At 42.6% G+C, this 24,842-nt stretch overlaps 1 protein-coding gene across 1 annotated transcript in view; it reads left to right on the top strand.

The window, feature by feature from the left end:
• The window catches only part of ADCY2 (adenylate cyclase 2), a 429,519-nt gene that overhangs the window by 356,478 nt on the left and 48,199 nt on the right, over positions 1-24,842 (top strand). The window contains exons 16-18 of the mRNA XM_050792931.1: positions 1,919-2,056; positions 11,421-11,540; positions 17,417-17,586. Coding sequence (XP_050648888.1) covers positions 1,919-2,056; positions 11,421-11,540; positions 17,417-17,586 — 428 coding nt within the window. The remainder of the gene's footprint in view (positions 1-1,918; positions 2,057-11,420; positions 11,541-17,416; positions 17,587-24,842) is intronic.

Here is a 24,842-nt window from a genome sequence, read left to right as displayed (position 1 = left end):
TCATTGAAATAACAGAAAGAGTGAACACTTGTAAGTCCTGTCGCACACACCTTCTCTAACTCGTTTAAACCTCTGGAAAGACAGATGAGGCAGGTACTGTTATTATCCCCATTTCTAAGAGGAAGAAACAGAGACCCCATTTCCGAGACGATCATTAACTGGCAGCAAGTTTCCCAGCAGTGGAGGTTTGAAGCTAGGCCACTGGCCGAATCTTCATCCTTCTCAACTCCTCTCTCCTGTATTTAGACTCTCATTCAACTGCTGTATCAACATTGAACATACAGCAACACTTAGGGCAACAATAATTTTAGGAACAGTACAAAAAGAAGATGTGAAAGAAGTAGAGAACTAAAGCACAGCCTATTCATGCTGTTCAGGAATATTCTTTATTTGAATTTGAATTTCACTGATGTCACACCAGCTTTGTTTGCCAATAGATTAACTTAGTAGTATCAATCAAAGGGTATAATTTACGTTATTCCTTCTTATGAATTTCTTGAAATCATCACCTTTTTTGTTTGTTTGTTTCCAAGACACATAGTCTTGGGACCACATTCCTTTAGTGTGAAGATATCAATCCCTGGAGTACTTTTACATCCTGCTTGTCATATCAGATAATGTATGCAAATTATGCCCACGCAGCATCTGCATAGGCAGAGCTGATGTCACTCACAGTTTAGTGGAACTCTGTGTACTGCTGCACACTCATACCTGGGAGATGGTGAGAATCTTTGGAAAGGTGACCCTCAGGATGGGTGAGCTCATTCACTGAGACCCCATAGTGAATGGGGAGCAAATGCTGGCTGTCGTTCCCCAAAGACCTCAATTCCTTCTTATATCAAAAAAGCTTCCCCAACCCCCATATGTATAGCAGCATATTCACAACAGCCAAGAGGTGAAGCAACTCAGTGTCCATTTTATGAATGGATAAAAAAAAAGTATAGATCCATACAATGGAGTTTTATTCAGGCTTTAAAATAGAAGGAAATCTTGGCATAATGCTACAACATCATGATCCTTGGAGACATTATGCTGAGAGAAATAAGCCAGTCACAAAAGGAGAACTACTAGATGGTTCCACTTACACGAGGTCTTAGAGTAGTCACCATCGTGGAAACAGGAAGGGAAATGGTGGTTGCCGGGGCTGGGAGGAGGGAGGAATGGAGACTTGTTTCTCCATGGGTATAGGGTTTCAATTTGGTAAGACTGAAAATCCTAGAGTTGTTACACAACAATGTGAATATGGTTGTCACTACTGAGCTCTACACTTGAAAATGGTTTAAAGAGCACGTTTTATATTATGTGTTTCTCAACACTGTTAAAAAATGTTTTTGGGGAAAAAAAGAGCTTCTCCATGTGGGAGAAAACCCCCACAAGACCAGACGGGATCACACAAAGCCATCATGCCTCATGCCTGAGACTTTCAGATACCGTATTTATAAGTTTAGGTGCCAAACTAAGTCTGTGGCCTGGGCTGTATTCTTGTGATCTGCTAATGCAGCATTAAAAGGGTCAGGAGATGTGCTGATCTCTTTCCACATAAATCAGCTGAATAAATGATAACTTTCATCGTAGCTGTGATCAGAGACCCAACATATCCCCCAGGGTGATGTAATTAACTGATATTTTTCCTTTGAGAAAGGAGTCACTTAAAAACATAACTTCAGGTCTGTTTTAAAAGACATACAAGCACAATGTACCTTTGTCATAGGCATTTAATTTGTTCTCAGTTGGTAGCAATGATGCCAACATAATTTTAATAAGGTTTGTGACTTGGTATGAGTCCCCAGGGGAGGCTAGAATCTACATGTTTATGAATAATGTTGGTGCTTCTTGTGGTTTTAAACATTGTCATCAAGAAACTGGAGAGAAGTCATAAACTAGCAATGCTCTTCTTTTTCTTTCTCTCTTCTCCTAGCAATGCAGCAAAAAAGCCTCTCCCCTGCTCATGTGGCTTTTGAAGTCCTCAGGCATCATTGCCAACCGACCCTGGCCACGGATCTCTCTCACGATCATCACTACAGCCATCATTTTAACCATGGCCGTGTTCAACATGGTAAGCCCCGGACCATGACTGTGTTCAACATGGTAAGCCTCTAACCATGGCCGTGTTCAACACGGTAAGCCCTGGACCGTGGCCGTGTTCAACATGGCCAGCCCCGGACTGTGGCCGTGTTCAACACGGTAAGCCTCTAACCATGGCCGTGTTCAACACGGTAAGCCCCGGACCGTGGCCGTGTTCAACACGGTAAGCCCCGGACCGTGGCCGTGTTCAACATGGTAAGCCTCTAACCATGGCCGTGTTCAACATGGCCAGCCCCAGACCATGGCCGTGTTCAACATGGCCAACCCCGGACCATGGCTGTGTTCAACATGGTCAGCCCCAGGGTGAGTCAGGGCTCACAGCAGGCAGGGCGTTCTTCCCTTCTGGGACCTGTCCTGTGGAATTTTGGAAACTCGCTTTTAACTCCTTTGCAACACCAGCTGCTGCCTGTTAAATTTAGCATCTAATGACTACAGCAGTCATTTCTCTAAGGGAAGGGATGCTTTCACAGAGCCACCTTGAGAGATGGGGTGACTCCTTGGAGCAGTTCCCCACTTCCTTGCTCATGGTGGCCCCTCAACAGGCTGCAGAAATGACTGCAATGTCTTAAGGACAGTCATGAGGGGCAAAGGAACCCTCAAACTAAGGGGAGTGCGGTGTCCTGCCCTGGAGTTTAAAAGACCCGATTGCAACCCCGTGCTCCCCGTCTCACCAGCTGCGCGACTATAAGGACGTTTTCATTGAACTCCGCAGGCTCCATTTTCACTTCTTTGAAAGTGGGAACCAAGACTTTCTCTACCAAGGTGGTTCTAAGGATTCAATGAGCCAATGTTCCCACCACACTTAGGACAGTTCTGGTCATTTTGTAATTATTGAGCCAATGGCCACTCTTACTATATCAGTCTCATCATTGCTGGTTATCTCCCCCAGAATAGACACTTGGCTCATCACGGTGCTTTGAGACATGTCCTTATTGTTCTCACATCAACAGCAGCAGCCATAGATCTGATGCTTCCTGTAGTGGAGGCTTCCCTCAATGGGAAATGCAGAGTGTTAGGAGATGTAGTCCTTGCCTTCCAGGGGCCCACAGTCAGGTTGTGGTGACAGACCATATATTATTTCATAATAATAACATTGTTTTTATAAAGTAGAAAGCATTCATGCAGTGAAATGTAATATTTATTGAATATAAAGATATGCCTGGTATGTGCTGGGTGCTCAGACCCCAAAGACAGTTCTGTGCCTTCTAGGAGTAGGATTAGGAGTAGGAGACAGACAGCTGGGTAACCTCATCATCAAGTCATTCTGAAACGAGGAGGCGAAGGCAGCAACAGAGGCATGAGGGGAAGGGAGAGCAAGGCCTGTTAGATGGAGTCCTGGAGGGCTAAAGGAGGAGTCTGCCACGTGGACCTGGAGGAAGTGAGGGGCAAGGACAGGTGGGTGGAAGGGGAGAAGGAGGGATGTTTGCCTCTGGGACAAGAACAGAAATTCATATTAAGAAGTAGAGAAAAGGGCCGGGCATGGTGGCTCAAGCCTGTAATCCCAGCACTTTTGGAGGCCGAGACAGGTGGATCACAAGGTCAGGAGATCGAGACCGTCCTGGCTAACATGGTGAAACCCCGTCTCTACTAAAAAATACAAAAAACTAGTCGGGTGAGGTGGCGGGCGCCTGTAGTCCCAGCTACTCAGGAGGCTGAGGCAGGAGAATGGTGTAAACCCAGGAGGCGGAGCTTGCAGTGAGCTGAGATCCGGCCACTGCACTCCAGCCTGGGCGACAGAGCGAGACTCCATCTCAAAAAAAAAAAAAAAGAAGTAGAGAAAAACAAATCCACCTGAAGAAGTAGATTAGGTCCTTGAATGTTTACATGGGGCCAGTCCTCCAGATCGTAGAGTTCCTCTCACTAGGAACTAGTGATCGTAAGTTCCTCTCAGACACCTGCAGATTCAGGTGAGGGTGACACCACCTGGATCCCAGATGGGCCAAGCACTAGCAGCAGGAGTGGGATGGCCTCTCCATCGCTTTGTGTTGCCTAGAAATTGATCTTAGTGACACCTGCAAAGGCGCCTTCAGAGATAAGCTGTAGCTTGTCCTCCCTGCTCTCTGGAGGTGAATGTGTGTGACTCCTGCAGGTTTTCCTGTGTCATGAGTTTGGGTACAAGCATGCTGGCAGCCCTACCTCACCTGCCTGTGTCCCCCAGCTCCCTCTCCGGAGCTCCCCAAGAAAGAACATGAGGTCAGCCCTGTTGTGGGGCTCCCCAGACATGCAGGCCGCTGAAAGGTGCCACCACAGCTACCTCCTCCAGCCACCCGCTCAGCCTCCAGAACAGCTAGTTCAAAGGCTCCTCTGTTGCCGGAGAAGGAGGGGCTCAGCAGGCAAGTCCATGCAGGCCACAGCCTCCCTGGGCTATTGCAGGCCCTTGGCTGGCAGTCCCCTGTGGAGAGGTCCTGATGGGCCCGGCCCACCACTGGAAGCCCTCCTCCTGCCCTTCCGTAAGATGAGCGAGTGGCACAAAGTGGGTCTCCCCTTCTTCCTGGATGTTTGCATCACTTGAGGCTTATTTTCTGCTGGGGAAGGAGGCCTCCTCTTCTAGGTCTCAGGCGTGCCTGGATGGTGACATCTTTTATTTCCAATTAGGGCTTAATCCAGAATGAATGGAAAACAGCTGAAGAGGGAAAATGTGCCATGTCTAGACAACAAGCAATTTTCTGGGGTACCACTGGGCTCCAGAAAGACAGAAATGCCAGGGCTCAGGTGGAGACCTGCTGCATTCATCCACTCAAGGCACCTGCTCATGGGAGCGAGACTGGCCAGCCGGGCGCATTCTGCCTGAAGAACAGGGTTGGGAGGTAGGGGTGGTGGGGAGTGCTGTTCTTGCTGTGGTCCCAGAGCTTGCTTTAGGGGGACGGCCTCAGGGTGAGGAACTCAAGGTGAGAGATTTAAGACAGGGACAAGAGAGAGGCTTTCTTGAAAGAGCCTTTCTGCAGACACGCCACAAGCCACAAGAATGCCTCAGCTCTCTGCATATGCAATTTCCTGGATACTGCAAGGATGTGAAGAAATCACGGGGGAGGAACCTGGACAGAGAGAGAGGCAGGCAAGGGGCGTTGGCCTGAGACGCCAGAAGTCTGAGCGTGTTTTCTAAAATGGGTTTTTTGGGCTCGACTTTGTGACCTGCATGTATGCGTTAGTGCTGCTGTTCCAAGATCCAGCTTCCCAGGAGAGCGCATGGCCAAGCACCAAGTGCGCTTTGGTAGATGAAAGCTGTGAGAGAGACTGGGTTGGAAGTGACTCTGTGGCGGAGGGGCTGATGAAAGCGCACTTGAAGGGCAGCAGGGTGCACAAGCTAGCGTTCCGATGTACTCAGAACCCTCGGGTGACTGACACATGCATGTAAAATGAAGCCTCCTCCTGGCCCGTCAGGAGCGTGTTCACCGTGCATGCAAGCAAATTGAGTACACTTCCTGAGGTCGACCTTCACTGGTCAGCAGCAGCACATATGAGTTAGGGGACAATACATTTAACATCATATACGCAAACGTAAGAGTGAGATCATTTTTTCTTTCTCTCTTATTATATAAATTTCAGTTGTGGAACATGATGTTTTGATATACATATAAACTGTGAAATGATTACTACAGGCAAGCAACTGAACATATCCATCGCCTTCCACATAACCTCTTGTGTGTGATTAGAGCACCTAAAATCTACTCCCTTAGCCAATCTTAAATACAACAGAGTATTATTGACCAAGTCCTCCCGCTGTGCTTTAGTAATCTAGGTGCGTTCATCCCACATGACTGCAACTTTGTACCCTTTGACCTACATCTTCCCATTTCCTGGCCTCCCCCACACCTGGTAACCACCATTCTACTCTCTGTTTCTGTGTATTCAGCTTTGTTTATTCCATATATAAGTGAGATCATGCAGCATTCATTTTTCCGTGCCTGGGTTATTTTACTTAGCATAATGTTCTGCATATCCATCTATGTTGTTGCAAATGACAAGATTTTTCTCTTTTTTAAGGCTAAATAATTTTCCATTGTGTATGTGTGTGTATCAAAATTTCTTTTCTATTTTGTTCTTTTTTTTTTCTTTTTTCTTTTTCTTTCTTTCTTTTTTTTTTTTTTTTTTTTTTTTTTTCTGAGATGGAGTCTCACCCTGTCACCCAGGCTGGAATGCGATGGGGTGATCTCGGCTCACTGCAACCTCCACTTCCCAGGTTCAAATGATTCTCCTACCTCAGCCCCCCGAGTAACTGGGATTTCAGGCGCCCACCACTATGCCCAGCTAATTTTTGTATTTTTAGTAGAGATGAAGTCTTACCATGTTGGCCAGGCTGGTCTTGAACTCCTGACCTCGTGATCTGCTGCCTCGGCCTCCCAAGTGCTGGTATTACAGGTGTGAGTCACCATGCCCAGCCCCAAATTTTTTTATCTAATCATCCATCAATAGACAGATTGTTTCCATATCTTGGGTGTTATGAATAATACTAGAATGAACTTTGAGGAAATCTTTGGTTTTTTTCCACATGTCCTAGGAAAATGCCTTCCATTCATTAGTTATTAAATGAAAGAATGAGTGAGTGAATAGGTAAGCATACAGCCCTCTAAATAAGAAACCATTTCCTTTTGTAACATCTAGTTTGACCTTATAAAACCAGAATTTATCACGTAATTCTTAAAGATGATATAAATGAGAAACAAATCTGGTTTGGAAGCTAACTCTATTTTGTGTAGCGTAATTAGTCATGATTGACAGACAGTTCAGTCACTGTCTATAAATGTTTGACAAGCTGATCATTTAGGAGGAGACATTCTTTCAACAGTAGCTACGATCCTTTAGAGAGAGAACGACTGCCTTTGGTAACAGAAATATGTCTCCAATGTTGTTTTCCTTCCTCCACAGAAGACACATTAAAAGTATGATGGATGACCCTTGAGATTTATTTCTTTCTCAAAAATCATTCATCACACTTTTTAATACTTTTAATGTGCCTTCTGCAGATTTTCCACATACCAAGCTGCCTTCTGTAGCAGTAGAAGCAGGAAATAAGCTAAATTACCTTCCCCTACTTTTTCCTATCTATCGATGCAGGGGGAGAAGAAATCAGAGCTGCTCAGGCACTGAATTCCTCCAAGTGTGCAGAAAAATACCGTTTGTATTGATACCTGGTGCCATGAACTTAGTGGTTCTTTTCCACGCAGGTGCTCCTCTTATACTTATGTCAAAGAAAAAACGTAAAACTGTAGGAAAGTTGACGTTGGGTACGGAAAGGAAATAACATGACCTAGCTGTACAGCCTTGTGTATAATGTCTTATTAATCACAGAAGAGGCAGGACTTGTCCATGGAGCTCTGCCTCTGGCCACACCTGAGGATCTGCAGATGCCCCGGGCTCCTGAACTCCGACTGTGTGAGGCGGAGGCAGCGCTCAGGGCCACATGCCTCATGAGGTGGTGCTGATGCGGCACTCAGACTGCCCAAGCAGGCAGGCAGGTAGGTTAGGAGGGGGCACCTGTGCAGGGCGGTGCAAGGGAAGCGGGCTCCTGTCACTCACGTCAGGAAGGCGACACCTTCTGCTGAAGGATGTGAGTGAAACTCAGTCTTTACTTACATGCAGTTCAATGGTCCCAGGATTGTTTCTGTCTCTTTTTACCTAGTCCCACTTGAACCTGTCCATCCGGGAGCAGTTTCTAGTTAAAGGAGTATAGCTTTTCATGTTTTTTCTCAGCATTTTTTTTTTTTCTGAACACGTTTTCCAGACTGAGGGAGCCCCATCCTCAAGTTGTATTTCTATTTCTTAGCTGTTGTTAACCCAGTGAGACTAATCCAGGCATCGGACTCACATTTCAGCAAGAATAACAGTTCTTTGTGTTGGCGGAGGTGGGGGGCTGTGGGAGTGCATATGCTTTAAGTCACTGGGAAGAGCATGTAACTTGCTCTCAGAAAACTTCATCTGTTTAAAGTCCTAGCCTCATTCATGTCCTCATGTATAGCACCTGTGATTTGTTTAAGTTTTCCCTTTGAGGCAGAGGAAGAGTGCTTTCATTTTCTTTCTTTGTTTTTTCTGTTTCTAATGTATTTTTTAATTGTGTATGATATATATAACATAAGATATATTACTGAACAATTTTTAAACATACAGTTTAGTAACATTAAGTACATTTGCAATGTTGTGCGACCATCACCACCATCTATCTCCAGAGTGTTTTTCATTTTCCCAAACAGCAACTCTGTCTCCATGAAACACTCACTCCCCATCCTCCCTCTCCCCAGCCCCAGGTCACCATTGTGCTGCTTCCTGTTTCTATGAATTTGCCTATTCCAGGGACCCCACATGAGTGGAGTCACACAATATCAGTCCCTCTGTGTCTGGCTCCTTGCCCCTGGCATTGTGCCCTCGGGTGTTCCTTTTCTTCTGGATGCCCCAGTCCCTTTGCAGCAGGTGAGCCTCCGTTTGCCCTGCGTTTTTCCAGCCAGTGGCAAGCAGCCCTTGTTAACTGCCTCTCTGTCATCGTCTGCCACGACTCTGTACCTCAAAGGGGAGAGATGCGTTAGGAATAACGTGTGACGGCTTGAGGCTGCCCTGACCTGCCTCTGCTGTTGACTGCGTGGATGGGCCGGTTCATCTCGAGGCTCCGCGTCAATTTCCAGTCACTAATATTTATTCCCAGCCTGCATTTTAATGACCCTTACAAGAGCCAGGGTCAATGGGAACCGTGTGTTCAGAGAACTGGCTTTTTAAGTCTCACTACTCATTGGTATTGAATGCCAAAATGTCCAAGTCAGTTTTATTTCCAGTGAATTGTGTGATTTTAACGGGATATCTGAAACACTCGACGTTTATCCATGTGATACCAACACCTCAATAAAAAGTGGAGAAAAACAATTGGTGGTCCATGTTTGTTTCATATGTAGTGTTTTTTCCGTATTAGTCTCCAGCTGGCTGTTGAGAATCTCATATAAGTGGCCGAATGTGCTGCCATTTTATTCCTGACATTTTGAGAATGTCATCACTTGATTCCTTGCAGCATTTTGCAATTTCTTCTGAGAAATTTCCAAGAAATTTATTATAAGTAAAGCATATATAAATCTGTGAGCCAGCCAGGCAAGGAGTTAGCCATAGTTAACTAGTAGTCTAGTCAGGTAGACTTCTAATTTCAACCAAATGACAAACACAATGATGTCATCAGGCAGAAAACAATACAAAAGCACCTGTTCACAGTTTAATGTGATTCGAAAAATGTAATTCTGATATGTTTTAAATTGCCTGAGAAATGTAAAATTTGCAAGTAAACTAAAAATATGCAGTGTTCCTTAGCATTTTATTTAGGAAGTTTTGTTCAGAATGATGACATCATTGTCCCAATTATGACAAAGGTTGTAGAAAATTAAATTGGGTCCAGAGAAGAGCTCCCTAAATCGTTATGATGCTAAAAATATTTTCAGTGGAGAAAGTTGGGGTAGTTTTACCTGGAAGGAAGGTGGGCAAGGGATTAGTAACTCTCTTGAGTGTTTGACTGGCTACAATTAGGGAATGATATGAGTTTGTTACTTTAAAATGCAAAGAAGACAGAGGAAGGGAAGTTGATTCAAAATTGTAATATGATTTTAGACAGAATGAAGAGTTTCTTGAATTTACGGGGAGTTGATATTAATAACTACTAGAAAGACGTAGCAGAAGTGGATTAGGAAACATGTGTAGTGATTGGAGTTTTCTCTTGTTATTCAAGTTCAACCATCATATTTATTGCAAAACCTCCTTGCAAGACACATTTTTCACAAAGTAAACTACTCATTTTTTGTATGTCAAGAATGCAACACTTCATTTTACCTAGTTTTTTGCCTATATGGTGATATAATCAAGAAGTTTTTGTTAATTATTTTAAGATCCTTGGCACTTAAGACTAGTAACCCACCAAGCTAAACAATCTCCTTTTCTTTGCCATTTGTTGATTTTTTTAATATTTAAATCAATTGGATTTTTGGTCTATCAGATCTAAATCTAAATCTGTACCCTTTTGGAGCCTGATGTTTGCCAAGCAATTATTCCATTATTTTCTTTTCTAATCCCTGATATAATTTTTTCCAAAATATTAGCACATTTGTAGTTCGGCCAGGGATGTGACAATTTTTACAAGTTCTTTCATCATACATAAAGAAATCTACTATATTTCTTTGATGCTTAAATCAGCATTTTGCCAAATTTAATCAAATGATATAATGGGCAGAAATATTGTATCTCATATCTCTATCGACTATGAGGGGAATGTTCCCAAGAATAGACTAAATAAATGTCTTCTTATCTATCCAAATAAATTAGTTTAGGTATTTGACGGAACTATGCAGTCCAGGGAAATAACTCAATAGAAACAAACAAAAGCAACCGTAGAAACTATAAGGAAGTTTCACTTTTTAAACCTTGAATATGTATGGTTAACCCTATGCAGAAAACACAAGTTGTTCAATAGGTGTATGGATGAGATTAATTTCTTTCAGTAAAAGGAATGGGCTGAAGTCATGATTCTCTGGTTTGTTTCCAGAACATTCCTCTGACCCTTAGCCACATGACAGAAAAGTGGCTGATCCTTGGGTATTTAGTCTGGGTGCAGCTTCTGTAGGACAGAGAGCGAGCGGGTGAGAGAGGATGAGAGAGAGAGAGAGACAAATTTCTCCTGCCTTGCTAACAGGTTGATGCTGTCCTTCTGGTGCTTATATTGGTGACCATTACATAAGAGCTCATTATTTTCTCAGCATTACCTTTCTGTTTTTTAGTTAAAATCCCCTTTCCAGCAGTCCTGAGAATATCCGTCCTTTTAAATTGTTCACCCCTTACGATCTGAGTTGCCAAGCACTCACAAATAATAGATACGAATGTCGAGGCTGGCGATTGCATTTTGCCCATAAAATTAATTTTCATTCTAAACATCAAAAATTCATAGGATTGTATTGACTCATTTAATGTTTGAGCCAAGATGGCAAAGGTACTGGGGGAAAAAACATTCTGAAGGCTCCGAATTGATGGTAGAGAGTTGAATGTATACATGGTGATACCGGCTTCAAAGGCGTTATCGGATTCAAATGTAATTCTAACTACTCCCTCTGCCAAGAGCTTTGTGTACTTTTAATTTACTGTTTGATAGAGGTGTCTCTAATTTCTTTAATGTGAATTTTGAAGTTCTGGAATTCTCTATTGAATGTATAGAACAATAAATCGTTAATTACTTATTCAGTAGGAATTCCCAAGTCCACATAAACAATCCTGTTGACTGTGCATAAGGAACACAGAATTCATAAAGTTAACACCCACATGCTAGTTATTTAATCTAATTTGCACTAATTCATTGAAAAAAAAAAAAAACCTTCTCTTTGCAGTTTTTCCTGAGTGACTCAGAGGAAACAATCCCTCCAACTGCCAATACAACAAACACAAGCTTTTCAGCCTCAAATAATCAGGCGGCGATTCTGCGTGCGCAAAATTTATTTTTCCTCCCGGTAAGAACATTGCAATTATGACTGCATTGGTGGCTCTCCTGTATGCTAGTAGTCTGGATTAACATATATCCTTTTTAAGTTTCATATGTGTTCTAGACTTTGCATTTCCTCTCTGGTATCAATCCCTGAGTGGTCCTGAAATTACAAATGTCAGCCTCTGCTAGAAGTCCGGGTCCTTGGGGACTGGCTAAACTTACATCTGAAAACTTACAATGTTATTGTGATGCTTTCACCGGTAATGTTTGCCTTCTTCTCTTAACCACTACAGCACTTCTAGCATATTTCCTACCATATGGCATTCAATTATAAGGCACCATGTTTCTGGGTTTCTCACTTAGAGACAGTGCCAATTGCTCCAGTGAATTAATATTATCCCCCTTAAAGCTGTGATAAAACTACCCACATCTCATTTTCTTCCCTCTTCTTTGGCGGCATACGTTGCCCAGTGATTCTGTTCCCCAGTAATTCTTGCTAACTGACTCATCTTAACCAGTATCACAAAAGACCTAGGTTGAAACTTCAAAATGTATTAACACATTAGTCTTCCAAGTGAAGAGTTAAGTCAGTTATTTACTGCTTAACAACTTTGTTCTTCCATACATCGTTTGTGAAAAAAAAAGTGTTGATACTCTCCTTTTCACTTTCCAAATAATTATCTGGAAGTAGTGCAGATTATGCTTGTTTAGTTTCCGTCTCAAATAATCAGTTTTGAGAATGCTAAGTGAACTATTTTGGGGACTGAAATTGATAATTTAATATGTATGCTTTCAAAATTCCCTACCAAAATGTTTAACTCCATTAGCTATGGCAATAAAGTGGATTTATTTTCCCATTCCTCCTTCTCTGATTTTCTTCCTTGATATTTTGCTCTGTTCTTTCTTCCCTTCCCATCATTTCATTTCTTGGGAAGCTCACAGTTCCATGCACAGATAGAAGTGACTTCTGGTGTTCTTTCCTGAAGGCTTCTGAGGCCTTGACTACGTCATGGGCAAGATGGCCAAGGTGCAAAAGCAGTGTCCCCATGGGCTTGGGAAGAGGGGGTGGTATAGGTTCGTCCCTTACCCAGGAGATCCTGCCCTTCAAATGAGGTGTTATCATAAACTCCAGTGAGGACTAGGTGTTGACTTCTCTATTTAGTTATGTGAAAAGTGAAAAGCTGGAGTCATCGTGAGAGTCTATTGAATGTAGTCTCACTGTGGGCCATTTGTGGGCCATTTGGAGCTCTCTTTTTCAAAGAAATATTTAAATTAACGGTGTGGCCTGCCTCTTCCTCCTTGATCCAATGGTGTTGGCATCCGTATGATCCATAGGCTGGATGCTGGGAAGAGAGTGCAACGACCAAGCCGTCCCCCTTTCGCATCCACGTGGCACTTTAAGTTTAAAATTTTAACATGAAGATGCTTTCTGACAGGAAAAAAAAAAAAAGAATAGCTGCAATACTTTTTTAAATCTCTCCTTCCACTATGTTTGAGCCAAACAACTCGCCACACTTGGCATCCCTAAAAGAATAAGGAAATCATTTTGAATTTCATGTAGGTAAATCTGTGTAATATCTTATTTGCAGTCAAAGAAAATTATTAAAAACTTAAAGTGGGGAAAGGCAACATTTACTCAGTCTTAAAAAGATTCTGAAAAAGCACACAATAGGTTCTCTAAAATCTAGGTGGGATTTAGTAAACGGCTACTATCTTTCCAATAATGAGGCCTTGAAGATCCTGGCCAGCGTTGCCAAGGAAGCCCCAGGTCTGCATGGACTGGCTGCACAGAAACCGCATTGTGAACTCACGGGTTTAGCGGTCCCAAAGGAGCCTGGAGACATCCTGGCTTCCTCCCTAAAGGATCCCAGGGAACAGTTGAAAAGCCGTTTTGTGGGTGTGTGCCACACAGGCGTCATTTCTCTCAAACCCCATGTTATGTGATGCCTGAAGTTGCCCAGCAAGCTGAGAAGCATGCCCAGCTCACTGCTGGTGCTGGTATAAAGTGATATAACTCTTCTAAGTGGTAATTTCAATAATTATCAAAAAGCACAAGACAGACACACTTTTTACCCTGTAATACTAATTTTGAAAATTAGTTTTAAAAGTGAAAAGGTTTACCAAACACGTGTTCGTGCATGTGTTTATATAACATCAACAAAAAGAAAGCAAAAGAAAGAAAACAACCTAAAAATTTGAAAATGCAAATTTTAAAATAAATTTTGTTGTAACACAGGATAAGGTTATACTTAACCACCATATAAGACATTGTAAAAAAAATTAATGACATATAAGTGCATATTCATAATAAATTATTCATTGAAAAGTATGGTTTTAAAAAATACAAAACAGTATGATCTTAATTTTTTAAAACAATACTGCCAATAATAAGTAGAAAGAAAAAGACTGGAAATTCATATACAAATAATGAATAGTGGCTAAAGTGAATGTTGGGGATTATCAGAGACCCTTATTTTTATATATATCCTTTTGTATATTTCCCAGTCTTTAACATCTGGTGTATTGTTTCTGTAGCAGGAAAACACAGTCCTTTTAAAATTCCAAAATTAGCCATAAAGGATCTTTGCAGTGTAGGTTGTTTGTACCACAGCGGGCACTTGGTATGCATTACGTCATTTCACCCAAAAATGAGCCTGGTGAAGTAGGTATTATTGGGGTTCTTGTTTTGCAGGTGAAGAAGCTAAGACCCAGATACTTTAGTCTTAATAAATTACTCCCGATAGCGGTGGCTGTTACCTTTCTGTAAAATACAAGTTGGTTTCAATGATTATGTCGAAACTGGTAAACATTACTAGCAATCAGGTTACCAGTAAGTACACTCCAATAGAAGTCGGTTCAGAATCCTACTGCCAGAACCGCTGACCATCTGGAGCCTTCCCTGGTCGGCTAAACCGTGGAGCCAGGACAGGCTCCCAGCCTGGCGTCTTGCACTGTTCTCTCCCACACGTCCCTGGATGGCTATTTACAGGTTCCCAACCTACCTTTTTATGCCAGATCACCTCTTGCACAGCCTCCAAGCATTCTAGAAGGCCATTTTACAGAAATGGACTAAAGTATACTTCCCATTAACATACATATTTTAGTAGATGTTCTTGAAATGTGAAAATAAAAAATGTAAAGCCTAAGAATGAATTTTGAAATGTGGAACCTTAGCATATTTTATAGGTGTTGACACATAGTTCAAAGGTTCAAACTGTGAGAACCTTTAAAATTTTACCCCAGGTCCCCACACACCAAACAATCCACATATACCCCTTGATACATACACACCCTCTTATAAGTGGTTCCTTATTCTGTTCTCTCATTCGATTAAGTTGAACTGGTTGATAATTTTCATTATAACAGTGGTTTTCAACATAATTTTAGAAACAGAGCTCTTTCAAAAACCAAAACTTACAAAAGACTTTTAGTGTGTAGTAATAATAGCAGAATTTCCAAGTTTCTCATGGACTAGGCTGTTCTGAACTCTTTTGTTACTCAATCTTCATGAGACTTCTCCAAGATGGGTGTTATCATCATCTCTACTTTGAGTGACTCTTGGAGGACACAGATTGCCTTGTTAAGGTCAGCTGCTTTGGGGAATCTGATGGGACAGGATCCCTGAATAAGAGCCTTGCCCCCGCCAGTTCCTGGGGCAATTTCCCTGGTTTTAAGGAGCAATTTTAAAATACTCAAGACTCTTGATTAAAGGGCTACTAGGTTATTAATGAGGGCTTCTCAAATTCTTTGTGAAGGCCCTTTTTTCATTTTGCTTTGTTTTGTGTTTTTAATTTCTAATCTATGACAGACTAATGCTTTTGAAAAATGTAATGGTGAATTAACAGCAAAATGAGCTAAAAAGGAAGCCATATGAAATGCAAGCTCATATTTCATTATATTCATCAGAAACAAGCTTACTCTGCCAAGTTTCTATCCACATTGTGTACCTGTCTTGCAGAACTCACTGCTGTACTTTGAGTGGTCTTGTTCTAAGCAACATAGAGCATTAATGTACCTTGTATCAGAGTCCTCAGACATGCCCTAAAGTAGATACTTAGTAACTTCTCTAAGGTGACAAGGGCAGAACTCTCTAGAAATAAGGTCTCTTTTCAGAGGGCGTGCTACATCCCTCCTCCCTCTCAGATACTGCCTGTCCACCTGTTCACAGCTCTGTTGATTCTATCACGTTAACCCACGTGGTCTCTTCTTTTCCTTTTCCTGTTCTCTATTGTGGGAAGCCATGAGAGGCAGAAAAATGGAGACCTGACATCAGACAATTGCAGCTAAGAAACTGTGCTTACAACACTCAGTGTTCCTTAAAATGCTGCCACCTGAAATGAAGAGTGGCCTTCACATTCCCATGCAAAGAAAGACTTTAACTCCCTGAAGAGTGACCTAGTTGGTGTGTAATCCAGTGTGAGGTATTGGTCTTCCTTTTGAAGCCAAGTGCCAGGTCGAAGTCCTTACTAATGGGATTTCTACTCATTCCTGCTTTTCTACTCATTTCCTACTCATTTCTAAGGCTGCCTTCACTCAAGTGTGCCTCTTACAAAGAGAAAGCCTGCCATATGATCACTGCAAGCTGCTATTTCCAACTTTCCTTTCTTCCACAGGAACAGGACTGTTGAGCTAGTATCAGTAGCCTTCCACATAGCTTAATGTAGATGGCTTTAGCTGGGGAAATCAAAGGCAGAGCTCAAATGACAAAAGTAAGCAGCTCTTACCTGGCTTACTCAGTATGATGAAATTAAAATCGAGTAATTTAAAAGCTGGGCTATTTTAAAAGACAAGGTTTAAAAAAATCAATAAGATCTATGTTTTATTAAAAGTCTTAATTTTTTTTTTTTTTTTTTTTTTTTTTTTTTGAGTGTTGTCTCTGTTCTAGGAATGCTGAGATAGTAACACAAACCTTGTTCACAGAAACCCCATGATGGAGCAAATAAAGCCTTTCTGAAGATGGCGCCTGTTTCCCTGCAGCGAGTCCCTCCTGGCGTGCAGGACTCTGGGCTCTGTGCATTAGTCTTTTATCTCTGTTGTTTTCAATGACCTACAAGGAGAATATGATTACCCTCATTTTACAGTGTCATGCAGACACTGTGATACAAGCAAGTTAGGTCACTGGCTGCAAATAAGTGAGCTAATGAGCTAGTGAAGAGTTGAATTCAGAGCTATCCAAAGCCTATCTGAACGGTGCCTGCAGTGGTAAATGGTGAGGAAATGGTTCACCTGGGGCAGGCCTGCCTGCAGCTTGCTCTGCCCTAAGATGGACGATACGAGCTCGCTGGCTCCCACTTGGTTCTTCCACTTTCTTCTGGTGCCTGTTGAACTCCCGGGGATTCATGACTCACCCTGGTCAAGGCTTTTGATTTAAATCCTTCTGTTTTAAATAGGCCCCTCTGACACACAGTTTCTCTTTTAATAAAATATCTGGGCCTCCTTCTGCTTTTAACAGTTGTCTGTAATGATTTATATTATCTTAATGAATTAAAGAATTGAAAGGCCAAAAAAGATTCTATAGACGTTAACTTACATTTAAGGAATGTATAGGAGGCCACAATGTTTTCATTTTCAAGAAATAAATAACATTGGATTATAACAATGTGTCTTCCATGTAAGTTTTTTTTACAATTTTATTCCTAAAAAGTGGCAATATACATGCTTATTTTTATTTATCATGCAAGGTTGGGTCAGAAAACTTTGGATGATTTTTTTTTCTGAATTTAATGTATCCAGGCATTTGCCCCTGGATCAAAGATAAGAAACAGGCCTCTGTTTTCATAGCCGGCTTATATATTGACCAAATGAGATTGGCGGTGGCCCCTGATTGTAATTGTTTCAGAAATTGTAACAATTTCTTAGAAGAGATCCTAAGGATTTGTCTGTTGTCCTTCGCTGTTTCAGTACTTTATCTACAGCTGCATTCTGGGACTGATATCCTGTTCCGTGTTCCTGCGGGTGAACTACGAGCTGAAGATGTTGATCATGATGGTGGCGCTGGTGGGCTACAACACCATCCTACTTCACACCCACGCCCACGTCCTGGGCGACTACAGCCAGGTCTTGTTTGAGAGGTGAGCCGCTGCCTCTTCCTTCTCTTACTTTAGTTCTTTCCTAGCATGTGGATAGCGTGAGTGTGTGTTGAGTAAATGCAAGTTAGCGATGTCATTGTCATTGATAAATCATTCTGAGAGAATTTCTTTGAAGTGATACCTCAGAAAGATGATATGTGTTTTTGTTGTAGATTACATCTGATTATGTATTCTCAAACACACATAGAAGATGTGAAGTGGTTTCAAGAGAAGAACTGTGTTATAACCTATACTATGTTGATAAAAGTAATCTAAGATTGTCCACCTCAGCACTATTGATATTTTGGACTAAATAATTCTCTGTGGGGGGCGTTGTCCTGTGCGTAGTAAGTAGGGTGTTTAGTGACATCCCTGGCCTCTACCCACTGAATGCCAGTCACAATCTCCAGTGCCCCAAGTCATGACAACTGGAAATGTCTCTAGAAATTGCCAAGTGTCCTCAGGAAGGCAAAATGGCCCTCAGTTCAAAGCAAGATATTGAAAAAATAAGTAGCTGTATTCACAATTTACAGTGTTATATTTCTCACTAGAGGTTTTCTAAAATACTGTTATGGGGAAGAGGAACTATCAATCCTGAAAATTCTTTGTTCTATGGAGAAATTGACTTCCAAGAAAATATATGATTGCTTTAGGTCTTTCAACTGTAAGGCTAGATGCAGCAAGAATGATTCTACCGGGTGCACTCACTCAGGTTTATAACCAGTTTCCTGTTACCGAATTACTTCCGTATATGAATATATACGGAAGCTTATAATGAATATTTGTTTGAAAAAAATTGTTTTAATCGTTTTAATACTCTCCACATCACATCTCAAAAACAAAACATTTTCTAACAAGCGTTAGGTTTATTTCTGAACCCACCAGATGTCAAAGTATTTTCTAGGAGGGCTTTGCACTGTCCTCCATCCTATTTCTGTATTTATTTTAACATAATATAAATGCCTTAAATATTTGCATTGATTTATTACTCCAGAAAGTTGTTTTGTGTTGATAGTACATGGCCACCTATTTCTCCACTGGAGACCTGGTGTTAGGAATGGCAGTCATCGCACTGTGTAGACACTTCTTAGCAATAAGAACCTTTGCAGAAGATGCAACCCATTCTTTTCACCTAATTTAATTTTCCTCATCCTCCACACAATGAAACTCTACTATCTGTAATCAAGCTTCAGGCAGTGGAGTTGCAAAAATGCATAATTATATGTATGATTCCTTAGCCAAAATGAGAATGGAAGTTAATTTTCCAATAAATTCTCAAAATTGCCAACTAAACATGCTTTACTATTGCTCTGCTGCATCCAGAAAGCCTGTGTTGTATTCCTAAATAAATGTAGCATTATTGATTTTCACACTCAGCCGATAACCCTACTAAGTTTCCCTTTATTAAATTTAAATCCCCTGAATATGTTACACATCCGAAGCAAAAGAAGAAATCAGATTACCAAGTTCCTGGTGTGGAGAGAATTGCTTTTGGGGACCTCAGTGAGGCGCTTGAGGAGACAGGCAATCTCTGAGTAGAACCCCCACAGCAGGAGAGTAGTTATCAGGTTGAAGAAAAGGAGTTTTACCTTTAGATCACATTCACTGTATTAAAGCTTTTTTGTGCTTGCAGCTCGGTTTGTCTTTGCAATGACCTTGAAGCTAGGGAGACTGACTTGAGAAACCTCGGCGACTTGCCTTCACTTCCATCAGTAAAGCTAGCACCCTCCTTGGGAGCACGTGCCTGTCTCTCACTTCCTATTTTTTAAAAAAATGTTGTGGTTACATAATAGGTATACATATTTATGGGGTACATGAGATGTTTTCATACATCTTGCAATGTGAAATAATCGCATCATGGAGAATAAGATATCCATCCCCTCAAGCATTTATCCTTTGTGTTTCAAATAATCCAATGACACTTTTTACTTATTTATTTATCTGAGGCAGAATTTTGCTTTGTCGCTCAGACTGGAGTGCAATGGCACAATCTTGGCTCACTGCAACCTCTGCCTCCTGGGTTCAAGCTATTATCCTGCCTCAGCCTCTCTAGTAGCTGGGATTACAGGTGCCTGCCACCATGCCCGGCTACTTTTTTACATATATTTTTTTTTAGTAGAGACAGGGTTTCATCATGTTGGCCAGGCTGGTCTCAAACTCCTGGCCTCAAGTGATCCACCTACCTCAGCCTCCCAAAGTGTTGGGATCACAGGCATGAGCCACCACGCCCGGCCTTAGTTATTTTTAAATATACAATTAAGTTATTGTTGACTGTAGTCGCCTTGTTGTGCTATGAAATAGTAGGTCTTACTCATTATTTTTTCCCACTTCCTAATTTTGATCAGAAGTTCTGGCACTTCTTGAACTGATCCCTGAACAGGCTGCACAATATTCTCAGAAGCATCTTCTGTGGAAAGATGAGTCTTACTGATGTAATAGCAGAAAAGCATAATACCTCAAAATCAATGAATATTCTATGATGTGCACTTAAAACTAACTCCCACTCTGAAAGTGGGATTTTAGAAGCCTCCCAATTTCTCCGGCCTCATTGCCTGTTTTACATAACCCTGTGACTTGTGCCAGAGGTAAAACCAACCAACGTTAATGTTTTCCTTCTCTTTTCTGAGATCCAAGAACTTTTCCCCATCAAATAATTGACATCAGTTTTCTCATCCTTTGCCTTGCTTATTGATGCTGACACACATTTCCCAATATGAAAGTGAGATCCTTTAAAAAAAAATCTGTGCAGTGTGGTGCCTTGAGAATGAACGTCACTTAATCCCAAAGCCAGAGGTGTCCCTGAAGGCGGGAGCTGGCTCACAGGATGGCCAGGCAGCACCGCCTTTTCTGATTGAGTCCTTCTGTACCATTGAAGTCATAGCATTTGGTCCCATCCCTTTGGTGACTTGTCTCTGGGCACCACATTCTTGCCTTCTCTCTCCTGCTCTGGTCTTCTTTCTGGGACCCCTGCTTGACTGTGGCAGGTCAGTGTCCTTGCTGTCCACCAAGGCCCCTAGACCTGCTCCTCATTGGCCTTGAGTGCTCCAATGACACTGTGATGGTTAATGTTAGGTGTCAGCTTGATTGGATTGAAGGATGCCTAGATGGCTGATAAAGTATAGTTTCTGGGTGTGTGTGCAAGGGTGTTGCCAGAGGAGACTGACATTTGAGTTGGTGGACTCGGAGAAGAAGACCCACCCTCAGTGTGGTGGGCACCACCCAATCGGCTGCCAGCGCAGCCAGAACAAAGCAGGTGAAAGAAGGTGGGATAAGCTGGCTTGCTGGGTCTTCTGATTTCCATCTTTCTCCTGTGCTGGATGCTTCGTGCTCTTGAACATCAAACTCCAGGTTCTTTGGTTTTTGGACTCTGGGACTTGTACAGCAGCATCTCCAGGGTTCTCAGTACAGAAGGCTGCACTGTTGATTTCCCTGGTTTTGAGGCTTTGGGACTTGGACTGAGCCTCTCCCAGCATCTCTCTTTCCCTACTTTGCAGATGGCCTGTCATGGGGCTTCACCATACAATCCGGTGAGCCAATTCTCGGTAATAAACTGCCTTCTATATATACATACATCCTATTGGTTCTATCCCTCTGGAAAACCCCGACTAATACATAGACCTCCCTCAAGCTTCTGGCTTTCACCCCTCGGTATGCCGGAGGACCAAGCAGCTCCTCTGCCTGTTTCACCCAGGAAAGGTGGAAGGTACCCATCCTGGGTGAAGGGGACGTGGCCTCTGTTGCCTGTTAGCCCCTTTTCTGTGATATACACATATGGGCTGAGGACTTTAACGCACTCTCCTGAATCATGCAGAAGAGAAGATCTGAACCAAATACCATGGTTTATAACAGTGCCTGGCATCTAGTACTCAACAAAAATCTGTTGAATGAATGAACAAAAGCAGGTCGTGCTCTCAAACAATGGGAAGAGCCTGACACCGGCTTCCTGAAATCTCTCGCCTTGCCTGCTTCCCTGAAGACAGAGTGTATCTCCAGATCACTGAGGATGTGTCTTTTAGTATCCACTTCAGGTTCTGTTTGTATCTTTGTATTTCAAAGGAAAGTTCAGGGAGGGCATCTCTGTTTAAAGGCAGTGCCGGCCGTCTTCCTCTGTACTTTGTCCTGCATGTGACTTCATCGTGGCTTCTGTGGCGGGGCCTTTTCAGAACGAACTTGACATTGCTCGTGGATGGGCCAACAAGATGTTACAAACCAATGGAGTTGGCAGAGGAAAAAGGAGAGGGATGCGCTAGAAAAACTTCGTATTGATGAATAATTAAGAAAATGGTATTTAAGACATTCTTACACATTCAAGAGTGTGAAGAGTAGACTTTTCAGGAGGAAAGAAAGATCACTCAGAGAGAGTGTACCATTGAAAATCCATTAGGAAGGAGGCCAGGAGTGTCCCGGTATTTAACGTGACCTGCTGGGGTGTGATTCAGATAAGTCGCCTCCTGCTGAAGGTAGCTCAGGAGGTTCTCAGATGTTTTCTATTCTTTGGTGTTCATAGCAGTCCTCAGTACTATCTGTGAATGGATCGATAATAGTTGTGGTTCCTATCTGTGACACTGTCTCCCAAAGCCCTTAGCCAGAGCTGTTGAGACACCAGCTGCTCTTCAAGGTGATAGTGATACTAATAACAACGGATGTTGCTGGAAGCTGTTTTTGTCTCGAAGACACTTATCCTTCCCATGACAAAGGCTTTTGCTACTGAGTCTGCAAGAAGTTGTCGGATTTTTCCTGAGTTGTTTTTTCTTGCTGAACTGAAAAGTCTCAAGGGATCGGTGTTATTTCGCTTGGACCAAGCCGTTATGTTCACTCACCTGGTGGCTAGAAATGTACCTTTAATTCTAGAGACACATGGGACAGGAGAGCTTGAACAGAGCAGCTAACTCACAAGCATCCCCAAAGACCAATTAGTTCTGTGCTGCAACTTTAGCCCAGTAAAATAAATACTTTCTGGAAAGCGCATAAATACGGAGTTTAAGCAGCAAGGATAGACAGCGCTTAGCCTTATCCAGAAGCTGTAGATGGCAACTGGCTGAAATGTCTGCAAAAGTTTCCCTTCCCAGCCTTCCTATGAGGAAGAGCACTGGAGATGCTCGGACTTGCACCTGCCATTGAGATGCATGAACTAAGCACCTTCCTTGTGGCATTTTTCTGCTTTCCCTGATTTTCCAGTGTCTCGGAAATCCCAATGGCTGGAATTTGGGATATTGCGATTATTTTGACAATGTCCTAATGAGGGATTGATTGATGATGAACTGAGGGAAGGTCTTGAGGAAGAACAAGAAAACCCACCCCTCACGGGAGAGGTCGGGAAGAGCTGCAGGCCTCGCTCTGGGGCAGATGGTCTGTGGATATTCCCAAGCACCTGACATTGTTTTCATGTCTTTTCTTTAAATGAAGGATATATTACAAATTTGCATTCCAAGCTATAATATAGTCAAGTTAATATTGAAAAGATTTTCGATTCCTTTCAGATTTACCATCTCAGCTTTCCCCACTCTGCCTGTTTCCTGCACCCTGTGCCATTTCAGAAAGCGAGGAGCACAGCATGCTTTTCTGTGCCTGATACCCACTCTCGGGGCAGCAGGGAGGGAAGCCATCCCAGCCGCATCACTTTAACAACAAAGCAAGTTGTCCTAGGGCTATGCAGGGTCTAACAAGCTTCTTTTCCTTCTATAAAGAGCAACCATTAGTGAACTACTTCTCTATCTGACCTAAAACAGAAAATGTCCTGTGGTTTGGACTCATCTGCAGGAAGAAACTCGATATTTAGGCTCTTTTGTTTTGTTCTGTTTGATTTTAGAATGGGGGGAGGGATTCACAGGGCCTGTGGCATAGACTCCATAGACTGTGCGATGCTTCTCATCATCAGTTCTTCCTTGTGATGCTAAAGCCACGACCAGCCCGACCACATCAGATCGCGCTGAGGCAGCAGTGGCTTCCGACTTAAAATCACTCTTCTCCACAAAAGGAAACCACAGCTACATTAATCAGGACACATGATTGTCTCCACAGCAAAGGGCCAGCACTCCCAGTCCAACCCCCCTAACACACACTTCTGTCATCTCTTCTGACCTGCCACTGCCTCCGGAGCTCTTTTCGAAGCAGGAGCCTATTCCTTATTCTGTGGTTCTGCTGCAGCACCGCCATGTCTGGCTTGGCAATTATGACCACTCTGAAAAAACGGGAGCCTTTGAGCCATCTGTCCCTGGAGGATGTTGGGCCATCTTCACTGCAAGTTCACGTGACATTCTGGTGCATCTGTGTCCAATCCAGGGAGGAGAGAATGCCCAGAAACCCCTCAGGGAAGACGAGCCATTTCCAAGCCAACACAGTTGTTTGTCCACTCACTTACTCATTCTCACAACACACTTGTATGGAATGCCCTTGATACAGAGCGTGGGAACCCTGGCTGAGCCGTTGACCTCACACTTTACCAGCCTGCCACGGGCCAGGAGGAAGGTACTGCCTCAGTGACTCAAGTTGGGGAGAAGAGTCCAAAGAGGAAACCCACAGGATCTGCAACGAACACAGCAGGAGAGGGCACCATGAAAGTAGACCGAGGGCGTCTTAGCAATTCCCTGCTGCTTCTCAAGCCAGAGTTGGTTGAAGATTTTCTGACAAGGCTTGGGACTGACTTATTTTGGCTTGTGCATCTTAACCTCAGATTAGTTTTCTGGGGTGTTTTGCCTTGTTTTACGCGGGACAATGTTGTCTTCTGGCTCTGTGATTGCGGTCCCAGTCCCTTGCTGAGTGAGGCTCAGTGAGCAGACTCGTCCTTGTGGCATTATCATTTTGGACAAGACATTTGCTTTCAGCATCATTTGACATTGATGATTCCTGAGGATTTGGGGGTCATTTGTGAACAAAGCCAGGTATTTTCTAACGTAATGGTGTAACTAGAGGCATGAAAAAAAGATAAAAGATAGATTAGCTGAAGACCATGAGGATATTGTATGGGTGAAGGGGAAGGAAGTCATTGTCTCCTTGTTACTCTGGTCTTTATGAGTCGTGGCCCTCAGTGATCAGTGAACTGATTTTTTTATTTATCCCAATTAGTGACCTGAGAATATATGACTTTACCTCAGCTAGCCACTGTTGACAACACAACAGAAATTAGGCTCTTTCGGGTACTTTTATTCTTAAAAATATTCACCCACAGAAATGTAAAGTTTTTGAAGGTAAGATAATGTTTGTGTCTATGTGCCTGGACTGCTTTCCCTCCTGAGAATCATGAAAATGTCCTTTTTTAC

This window comes from Macaca thibetana, chromosome 6, assembly GCF_024542745.1.
Source record: "Macaca thibetana thibetana isolate TM-01 chromosome 6, ASM2454274v1, whole genome shotgun sequence".
Classification (NCBI taxonomy): Eukaryota; Metazoa; Chordata; class Mammalia; order Primates; family Cercopithecidae; genus Macaca; species Macaca thibetana.
Note: the sequence above shows the minus strand (reverse complement) of the source record. Positions and strands in the feature narration are given on the sequence as shown.